This window comes from Lepus europaeus, chromosome 11 (assembly GCF_033115175.1).
Source record: "Lepus europaeus isolate LE1 chromosome 11, mLepTim1.pri, whole genome shotgun sequence".
Lineage (NCBI taxonomy): Eukaryota > Metazoa > Chordata > Mammalia > Lagomorpha > Leporidae > Lepus > Lepus europaeus.
The window spans coordinates 50,200,807-50,210,808 of record NC_084837.1 but is presented as its reverse complement, the minus strand read 5'-3'; the positions used below and the strand labels follow the sequence as shown (position 1 = coordinate 50,210,808).

The window sequence follows — 10,002 nt, the reverse complement described above, 5'->3', positions numbered from 1 at the left end:
GGGGGTTGTCTCACGAGGTAGGGGCAGGAAATGGGGACGGTCCCACCCCCTTCCCCTTTCGAGGAACTGTGATGATGCTGGGGGCGGGCTGGGGTCTGGGCTGAGGCCAGGGTGAAGATGCAGGGCTTTGAGAAGACCCAGTCCTGTGGTGAACGCACACGTGTGAGAAGCAATGGGACAGCCCCGTCCTGCGGGCCTCCTCCTCTTCACAGGTTCAGACTGCCTACCTCTGCATCCATGGGCCCCTGCTGCCAAGGCCAGCTGCCCCAAGCCCAGGCCAGGCGTGGCCCTGTGAAACTGGCCCACGAGCCTGGCCCTGCAAAACTTATCCTGCCCAGGGAGGTCCCACATCCCAGCTGCCGGCTGGTGACATCAGCAGCCAGGCCCTCAGACTGGCTCCACCAGCCGGCTCCTGACCTGCCGGCTCTACCAGATTCATGACCCCCCCCCCCCCCATCTGTCCCTTTCTTCCAACTGCCCCACAGCTCCCCGGACAAGAACAGCCCTCAGCTCCTCGCATCTTCCGAGTTTGTAATGAAGGGGGTCGGGGTAGAGGCAATCTTGTTTTGTGTCCCCCAGCCTGCAGGCTTAGGTCTTTGCACGTAGGAGTCAGTGGGAAGGGGGCCTCCTCCCCTGCTTGCAGAGCACCCTCTCAGAGGGGAAGGTCTGGAGTCCAGGATCCCACCTCTTCTCCAGCCTGGAATTCCTCCTGGGAATCCAGACCAACCAGCTACAAGCACCTGCCCTGTGTGCATCCCAGCTCCACCCCCAGCTCTGGGAGAGACACCAGCGATAGCACAGAGACAACCCCGAGGCAGAAAGGAGGCCCAGCACGAAGGTGCCCCCTGAGCCCATCAGCCAGGGGCCTTTCCCCTCCACCCACTAGTGTCCCAGCTCTGCCCAGGGGCCGCGACACTCAAGATCCACGGAAGCAGACCGCAGGAGAGGCTGCTTGGAGAGGCGGCAGGCAGGGAGGTGCCTCGGAGTGGGACAGACAGACTCTAGGACGTGCCGGGGGCCGTACCCACCCACGCTTTCTTTAGTCCAGCTCCAAGCCTCAAGATCTGGCAAGGGGCCTGTCCCACCTCCGGCACAGCACCAATATCAATCAAAACTCCAGGCAGGTGGGAGGCAGGGCAGCCAAAGGCCTTTGCTTCAGGGCTGGGTGCTTGCATACGCTTTGGGTGCGGGAAGGGGCAGGGCCCTGAGCTTGCCGGATGTGTGGGAGCCTGTGTGGTCCCAGGCAGATCCCCGAGAACCAGAAAAATGCCTCTCCTTGTTCCAGTTTTTCTCTTTCCCCACCCAACCAGGTTTGACTCAGTGCTCTAAGCCCTGAGCCACTCCCCTTTGCTCCCTCCTTCCGGGAGGTGCCCGGGGGCTGTTGGGAGCAGGTGTGTGAGGGGTAGGGTGGGGGCGGACACTCAATCTAGCACCTCTGGGAGCTGAGGCCAGGCCTCCACTCAACCGTTTCAGATCAAGACGGAAACAAGGACTTGAATCCAGAAACCTCCTGAGTCCAGGGGCACAGATGGTTTTGGTTCCAGCAACCTGGGGCGGGTCTCAGCAGTGCAAATGGGCCTGAACGTCCTGATCCTGGGCAGGATCAAGCAGGATCAGGTATTATCAAGGGCTCTTCAACTGCAGAATCCCATTCATGGGAACTGACACTGCTGTTAAAGCAAGGTGGGGCAGGGGAACACGGAGCAAGCACCTGGACCTTCTCAGCTGTGGTCAACGAAAGCCAGGCCACAGAGGGCAACTGGAAGGGCAGGGCTGGGGGAGGAACCCCCAGAGTCCCCTGCAGCTGGGGAGACTCACAGCTCAGCCCTAACCCAAACCGATCCCAATCTCTGTCCCAGTGCCAAGCCAGAATGTCATCTCAAGTCCAGCCCCAGCCCTGACTTCTGCCCTCAACGCCGAGGACATGGAACAGCAGCCGGCGGGGGCACTGAATGCAAGCAGAGAGGAGGAGTCGGCCGACATACGCCAAGTCTTTGCCCTTTTTTCCCCTGGAATACGTGGCAACAGTCCTGGAGACAGCCATGCAGAGTGGCGGGGGTGACAGCAGACTGGCAGCCTGTGGTGCCACTCCACTCTTTATTCAGTCCTAATAAGTTACGGGGCAGGGCGGGGCGGGCTCTCCTAGGTGAGGACGCTGCTAACTGAAGGCAGCTGTTCCGCCAGCTGCTCCTCGATGCCCACCTCTTGGCACAGTGGGTTGCCCTGCAGGTTGAGGAGGACCAGCCTGGGGCAAGAGGCAAGGGGCTGGAGTGCTGCACGCTGCTGGAGGCCTTGGGCAGGAGAGTCAAGGAAAGCTTAGTGGGTTCCCCCACCCCGCCAAGTCCACCTGCTCCCGGACAGCCCTGGGGAGCTGGGCACTGCTGCCTGGAAGCCCAGCACATGGGCACCTCCAAGGCCTCGATGGAGGGAGCAAGGCTCCAGGCGGGAACTGCGAACACATCCCCATGGGGGCAGGCAGGAGGCACAGGAAGGAGGCTGGGCGCGGGAACTCGGGTGGCAGGGCTACAGGAGGGTGTAGTGCCCCCATGATGCACTCCGCCCACGCACAGAGGCGATCTGGATTCAGCAGTGGCCAAGGGCACCGGAGAACACACGGGTCATATGGTGGCTCTAAGTTCTGGTTTCTAAAAAGAAGACTCAGAATGCTAGACTCTTGCAAATGGAGACTTCCTGACTTCACATCACATGATTTCCAGGAGCTCGCACAGGCTTCCTATTCATGAACTCAGGCCTGTGGAACTCATGCTCCGGGAAACTCCACTGGGACAAGCCAGCATGGCCCCATGGTACCACTGCCAGGGCCCCCTCCCACGCTCCACCTCAAGGCGACAGCCGCCTGCTGGCTGTCCGTCCCCCCACAGCGCAGGCCCACACCCTCCCCACTGAAAGGCACCCAGAGGGAGGATACGGTTGTTGGACAGGAACAGCTCCCGCAGCCGGGGCAGGTTAGTGACGCCGTCCAGCGACTCGATGGCATTATCATTGGCCTGCAGCACCTGGGAGCAGGGGGCAGGGAGGCACAGGGTAGAGAAGGCAGCTGTGAGCCGGGGCTGTGTAAAAGCCGCGGGAGAGCCCAGGGCGATCGGCTTCCAGGGCATGGACAGGTGACAGCAGGGACGGCAAGTGGCTGCCTGTGGGGGCTGGCGGGTCCTGGACGTCTCTTTGTAGGGTGGACAGACATGCAAGGTGGAGAGGAAAGAGGACCACCCAGGATGGCAACGGAGGAGTTAGGTGCTTTACCTCAAGGCAGCGCAGGGCAGCCAGGGCAGTGGGCAGGGATCGGAGACGATTGTGTGAAAGGTCAAGGTGGGTGACCAGGAGCAGCTGCTCCAGATGGCAGAGCACCGTCAGATCCTGGGGGAAGGGAGACACCCAGTGAGACCTGCCAGGGGGTCCTCGGTCACCAGGTAGCAGCCTTGCCCTTTGTGCCTGCCAGGTGCTGGGGGAAGCAGGTGGAAAGCTAACTGGACAGCCCACAGCAGCACATGCGACCAGAGAGGGAGCGCTGGGCGTGCAGTGGCCACGGGGCACAGCCAGGAGGAGGCAGCCTGGTCAGCAGCAGGCACACAGGACAGGGGTGGACAAAGACACCGGCAGGAGCAGCCCAGCGAGTGTGAGTGTGGGGAGGGCCTCGGCGGGAGTGCAGGTAGGCTGCAGGGATGCAAACTGATGCATTCGGAACATGGATCAGCAAGGACTGGAGACAGGAAGAGGGGGCCTGGAAATCTTATCAGAAATCTCTGGAAACTATCTGGGCTTCGGGCTCTGGGGCCTGCCAAGGGGGAGGAGGCCGGAATTCCAAGAGGCATAGGAATTCCTGGAAGAAGAATGAATACGTGACTGGCCCGGTGGAAGGGGCAGCAGGGGAGGGACCAGTGACTCAGAATCTGCAAGGGGACAAAAAGACTGGCGGAAGGAGTGACGGAGTAACCTGGGAGGAAGATGATGGATTCAATCTTGGCAGGAAGGTATCCGAGACTAAAGGCAAAGCCGGGGCTGTGTGAGGCCAGCCAACAGGGTGACACTGGGGGGGAGGGGCCCGCGACAGCCCGTACCTTGTGTGCCAGGTGCAGCACGCGCACCTCCGCGTACTCCATCTTGAGCACACTGTTCTCCAGCAAGAACTTGCTGCGCAGGTCATCCAGATACGCTGCCCTCATTGGGTCCACGGCCTGGTGGGGATGGGCAGGGCAGGGCCCCGCGTCAGCTGCCGCCTCCTGCCCGCTGGGCGCCCCCCGCCGCCGTGTGCCCGCACGCCCTACTTGCCTGCAGGGTCTGGAAGTACTGCAGTGTCTCCTTCTCGTACAGCAGGGGGTCCAGCGCCCGCATCAGCAGGATGATGGTGAGCAGGCACCCTGCGGAGAGGCGGGGACAAGGCGTCCCTGGATCCTTCTTAAAACCGTCCTGCTTTCCCCAAGGGGCTGCCCCACAAAGGGGCCCCTTAGAGGGCTCTGGGCAACAGGTTTTCAGGGCCTCGTACTGACTGACTGAGTGATTGACTGACTTTTTTTTTCTTTCCCACACCCTGGGCCTCACATTTATTCTCAGGCTCCAGCTCCTGCAGCTCCTTACAGGACTTGAGCTCGGACTGCAGCACTGTGGATTTCTCCACCGACAGTTCACACCTGAGGGGGGGGGAACAGTGGGGAGGGTGATGCCCACAGCCCTGGGGTACTGGTCATCCCAGTGGCTGGTCCAAGACCATCTCCCCAGTACCCAAGCCTTCCGTCCCAGCTGCCTGATGCCCAGCATCCACAGCCACTCTCCCGTCATCACCTGAACAGCTGCTCATCTGTGGCGGAGTCCCGGCACCATCCCTCCTGGCGACCTGGGGAAAAGAGCAGGTGTAGGAGGGGGGACATCCCCAGAGTGGGGGGTGGGAGGGGGCTGCAGCAAGGGGCAGGGCTGCAGGATGCATCACCTTTTACAAGCACACACTCCTTGTGGACCCCGCCTGCTGTCCAAATGACACGAAACGTGTGTTGGGGCAACTGGTCGTTGAGGGAGGCGGTGGGCAGGTCGCAGAGCTGGGAGCACTCGGTCAAGGAAATGAGTCGGCCTCACGACTTTTCCAACTGTCCCACCCTAACCTTGCCCCGGACCCCGCTTCTGCCCCACCGCCAATGCTGGGATACCCAGACGTGACTGGGCTGGTTCCTGCCATCTGGGGTCCTCCATTCCACAATCAGAGGTGACTCATCAGCCATGAGTAGCAAGGTATCTGTCCCAGGGCCCACCTGGCACAAGAGACAAAGAGACACCCATCAGCCCCCATAGCACCAGGCCCGTAATCCTGAGAGGTTCTCCAGCAAAAGCTGCAGGACTCACAAGGAGGGGCCGAGAGAAGCAGACAGTCAGACAGGCCTCATCCCGGCTCACGTGCAGGCAGTGCAGAGCGTCCTGGGGGTCAGCTGTGGGGAGACACAGAGTCAGGAATCCTCACTTGCTCCTTCGTTCCTTCCAAGCCCCCGATACTCGGCCTCCTCCCCGTCGCTCACCTCGGCCCAGGAGCCAGCGGTGATAGAACCACGCACTCTGATCATTGGGATCGGTGAAGAAGGCATTCTGCACGAGCTCCAGCTCTGCGGGGGCCGGGGAGGGGTGGGGCTGTGGCAGGGATGTTGGTGGGCTCCTGGCTGCCCCCACAGCCCACGCTCTCCTTCCAGCCCTCAATCTCACTGACACCCAGGCCTCGCACATGGGCCCACATCATGTTTCATCTTCCCCATTGGATACTGGAGCTCCCTGCAGCCAGGGACTGCCAGAACCGGGCAACAGGGCTGGAAGGGCGGGGCTGCAGAATCCTCCCCAGGACCCTGACCCCGCTTACCCTTGAGCAGCACGTCCTCAGGGAGGCGCCCCTGTGGTCCAGCGTCTGGCTGGGGGTGCAGCTGGGGCAAGAGGCAGGAGCGGTAATGCCAGGAGGAGTAGTTGGAGAAGTTTCGGGTGATGAGGCTATCAGTGAAGGCCAGCTCGTCTGCAGGGGACACAGCCGCCTGTGCGGCCACAAACCGCCGATAGTCCCAGCAATGAACTGGGGAGGAAGAGAGGGGACAGCAAATCTCAGAAGCAAGTCAGGAGGCACTACCTGGCTGGCACCCCAGGGTTCCCCGGGAGACACCCCTAGAAACACCTTAATGGACTCCACCGAGGGTGTGTCTGGCTCTGTCATCTTTTAGAACCAGCACCAGCGGGCCCACCCTGGACATTCCTCTCCAGTCTGGGCCTCACTGAGGCCCCCGTACTCGGATGAGGGGGACAGTGGGACAGAACCTGCAGGCACGTACAGTTCCGCTCATCGACCTCGAGGAAGCGGGCACACAGCTCCAGCTCCCGGGCCCAGTTGGGCTCGGGCAGGCGGCTCAGCAGCCAGCATCGGTGATGCCAGGTACCATAGGACTTGGGGTTCACCCGCAGGCAGCTTTCCAGGAAGCCCAGTTCTGCTTTCACCAGAGTGGCCAGCTCCTCAGGGGACCTGCACCCAGAGGGGAAGTGAAGGTCAAGGCCCTCCACTACCCTGCCCGTGCCCCTGGCTGTCCTGGACCCGTGCAAGGCAGGGGTGAGCCCAGGGCAGTCTCCCTGGGACTCTGAACCCTTACGCACTTCTGGGTCTCCAGGTGCTGAAGCACTTCACGCCGGCAGTTCCAGAGGGTGGCAAAATCAGGGTTGGCTCCCAGAATCTGGCTCGTGAGTTCCAGCACTGATTCATCCAGCTCACCAGCCTGGCGCTGAGAAGATGGGCAGCAGGGTCAGCAGCTATACAAGCTGAGAATGCTCCAATATTCCGTGAATCCCATACTATGCAACAGGTACTACGCCAAGCACTTTACAGGTATTCTCTCATGTAGCCCTCCCAACAGCCTTATGCAGTAGATGCAATTACTAGACCCATTTCACAGATGAACAAGCTGAGACCCAAGGGAGTCAGCAACTCATCCCAAGGTCACAGCTGGAAACATCTGGATCCAGGCGGTCTGTCTCCAGGGCCCCGCTCTCGGCCTCTGTGCAGTATTACGGGGTCCACTTGGGGTGTGGCTATCTCTGAAGGCCCCACCTTTTGGAAGACGGCCTGGGTGGCTGACTGGTACAGCTTCAGCTTCTGCTCCCGCTCTAGCCTTTTGGCCTCCGCCTGCTCTTCCGATGTCTTCACCTTCAGGCGCCCGTGCTAGACAGGGGAGGGTGGGGAGAGTGCAGGTTGCTCTGCAGGGGCACCCCGGAAAGCCTGCTGCAGAGCCCCACGTTCGGAAGGGGCAACCAGGGCGACACCACTGGGGCCAGGGCACGGGCATGCAGAGGTGAGGGGGTGGGCTCACGGTTCTCACCATGGTGTCGGCTCAGGGTTCAGGACAGGGGAGGGGTCCAGTGGTAGAATGTGAAGTCTGGGGAGAGAGGTGTCAATCACGGAGCCCCGCCCCCACTAGCTCCGCCCCAGCTGCTCGCCGGAAGCTGCACGCGGGCCTGGGCAGAGACCCCCCCCTCCTAGGGTGTAGAGGGGTCTCGGGACAGGCACTGCACGCCCTGGCAGCGGCGCCCACCCAGACTCGGACTTCGACCCGCGCGGCGCTTCCTACAGCCCGATCCGCTGGAACCGGAGCCCGAGACAGGGCACCTGGTCGATGAGGACCACGCCGCACCCGGCAAGCTGCCGCTGCCCGCCCACCCCGCGGCTCCCAGGCACCCCCGCCCCGCGGGCGGACCCACCTGCACTGGGAGGAGGCGCGGGGGACGCGGAGCAGCGCGCCCGCCACCGAGTCCGGGCGCCGGCTAGAGCGGCGCCACGCCCCGGCTCACCGCGGCGCAGCGCCCTCTACAGGCGCGGGGAGGGGCCCGCGGCGGCGGAGAGCGGCTTGCGCGGCGCGTGCGCCGAGCGGAAACGCCGAGTGCCTGTGCGTCTGGGTGTGTAGTGCGCATGTGCGTGTGCCTTGCGTTGGGTCACGTATGCCGGTTAGCAACTTAAACAGCAAACTAGGTGAAGAAGTTACTCCATGGCCCCAAATCCACACGTTCCCTACTCCGTTTACCTCATTCCGGCCACGCTGACCTGCTGCTGGTCATGTCTAGTGGTGGAGTTTCCTGTCCTGACATTTGACTGGCTGCTTTATCCTGGAACCTCTTTTCATGCACTTTAAAAAATTATTTATTTATTTTGGAAGGCAGAGTTATAGAAAGAATCTTCAATCCACGGCTTCACATCCCAGATGGCCACCAGGCCTGGGCCAGGCTGAAGCCCATAGCCAGGAGCTTCATTCGGGTCTCCCATATGAGTGCAGGGCCAAAACATTTGGGCCTTCCTTTGCTGCTTTTCCCACGCCATTAGCAGGGAGCTTGTTGGGAAACGGAGCGTCCTGGACACAGGCAGGTGACCATACGGGATGTGGGTGTGCAGACGGCTGTTCTACCCGCTGCGCCACAGTGCGGGCTGCTCGCCTGCACCCTCGCTTCTCCTCCGTTCACCTTCCTTCCTAGATGTTGGTGATTTACAGTTCCCATTCCTCAACCCTGTTCCTTGCACACACTTCTGGGGTGAGCATGAATAAATGCAAACCTCCCACTGCTTGGAGGTTCTGGTCGTCGTCCCATGGACCTCTGGCCCCACACTTTCTCTGGGTGACTTCATCCACACTCATGGTTTTAATTACCACCTGTAAGCTGATGACACTTACATTCCTGTCTCCAGCCCAGGTGTCTCACAGCCTTAATAAAAACAAATACATCTGTATGCATACACGTTGAGAAACCTATTGGGTATCACCTGGGTGTCCAGAGGCATCTCCATTTCCAAAGGTTAAAACATATCAGTCTCCCATCTACCCTGCCTAAACACTGGCCTTTAGGTTTCCAATGTTGTGAATGGTGCTAGGTCCTCCCCACATTTTTTTTTTTTTATTTGAAAGGCAGAGAGACAGGAAGAGCCGTCATCTTCTGGTTCACTCTCCAAATGCCAGGCCAAGGCTGGGAGTCCATCTGGGTCTCCCCAGCTATTTGAACCATCACTTGTTGCCTCCCAGTGTGTACATGAGCACTAAGAAGCTGGAATTGGAAGCTGGAGTTGGGACAGCGTCTTAATTGCTAGATCAAATGCCTATCCCCTGCCCCCACTTAATTTTCTTTTTCAATTTATTTATTTACTTGATAGAGTTACAGAGAGAGAGAGAGAGAGAGAGAGAGAGAGAGAGAGAGAGAGCTTCCATTTACTGGTTCACTCCCCAAATGGCCACAGTGGCCAGGCAGAAGCCAGGAGCAAGGAGCTTCTTCTGAGTCTCCCATGTGAGTGACAGGGGCCCAAGCACTTGACCACCTTCCACTGCTTTCCCAAGTGCATTAGTAGAGAGCTGGGTTGGATAGTGGAGCAGCCGGGTTTTGAGATGGTGTCCATATGGGATGCCAGGGTGTTGCAGGCCACGACTTAACCTGCCACGCTACAAGGCTGGCTGACACCCTGTCCCCTGCCCCCGCCACATCTTCATCTCCTTTAAATACCCTGTCCATCCACACTACCACCATGAATTCAAGCTCTTCATTTCTTCCCCCAGATGGTCAAACTCCTCAGAGTTCTGCATCTCGTTCTCTTATTATCAGTTCCCACTCTGTGTTACTGGATCTGTCTTTTGTAAAATGTAGGTTCAATGGCACATCCATGCCTAAAAGCCTCCAGTGCCCCGACAGCTTTTCAGGACAGACTTGGACCTCTTAGCCAAGTTCATCAGGCCTTTTGGCACTTGGGCCCTGCCCCACCTCTGGCCTTTTGTCTTGTCTGACCCTATTGAAAAACCAAAGCTTCACTCCTCCCTCCAGAACTACTTGCATTTTCCCGAATGTGTTAACCTATTTCCTCTTCTTGATTGCCTTCCTCCACACCCCTCACGTGCCTGGGTAATTCCTACTCATCTTTAAGTTTTAACTCAAGAGGCAGCCTTTGTGGAGCAGAGGGTGAAGTCACTGCCTGGGATGCCCACTTCTCAGATTGGGGCGCTGGTTTGA

General features: G+C 59.8%; 1 protein-coding gene across 2 annotated transcripts; it reads right to left on the bottom strand.

The window, feature by feature from the left end:
• Positions 1-2,025: 2,025 nt before the first annotated feature.
• RABGGTA (Rab geranylgeranyltransferase subunit alpha) lies at positions 2,026-7,799 on the bottom strand. 2 transcript variants are annotated; one of them, XM_062205352.1, is made up of 17 exons: positions 7,723-7,799; positions 7,344-7,400; positions 7,076-7,186; positions 6,625-6,749; positions 6,309-6,496; positions 5,852-6,055; positions 5,520-5,603; positions 5,350-5,432; positions 5,157-5,258; positions 4,943-5,048; positions 4,798-4,849; positions 4,558-4,646; positions 4,288-4,376; positions 4,077-4,193; positions 3,262-3,375; positions 2,930-3,017; positions 2,027-2,291 (listed from the first exon to the last, which is right to left on the bottom strand). In XM_062205352.1, the coding sequence occupies exons 2-17, from the start codon at positions 7,344-7,346 to the stop codon at positions 2,143-2,145; spliced, it is 1,704 nt and encodes a 567-aa protein (XP_062061336.1). In that variant the 5' UTR covers positions 7,347-7,400; positions 7,723-7,799; the 3' UTR covers positions 2,027-2,142. The 2 variants fall into 2 exon arrangements, with proteins under 2 accessions (XP_062061338.1, XP_062061336.1); XM_062205354.1 differs by lacking the exon at positions 3,262-3,375 and having other exon boundaries at positions 2,026-2,291.
• Between the last annotated feature and the right edge of the window lie 2,203 nt (positions 7,800-10,002).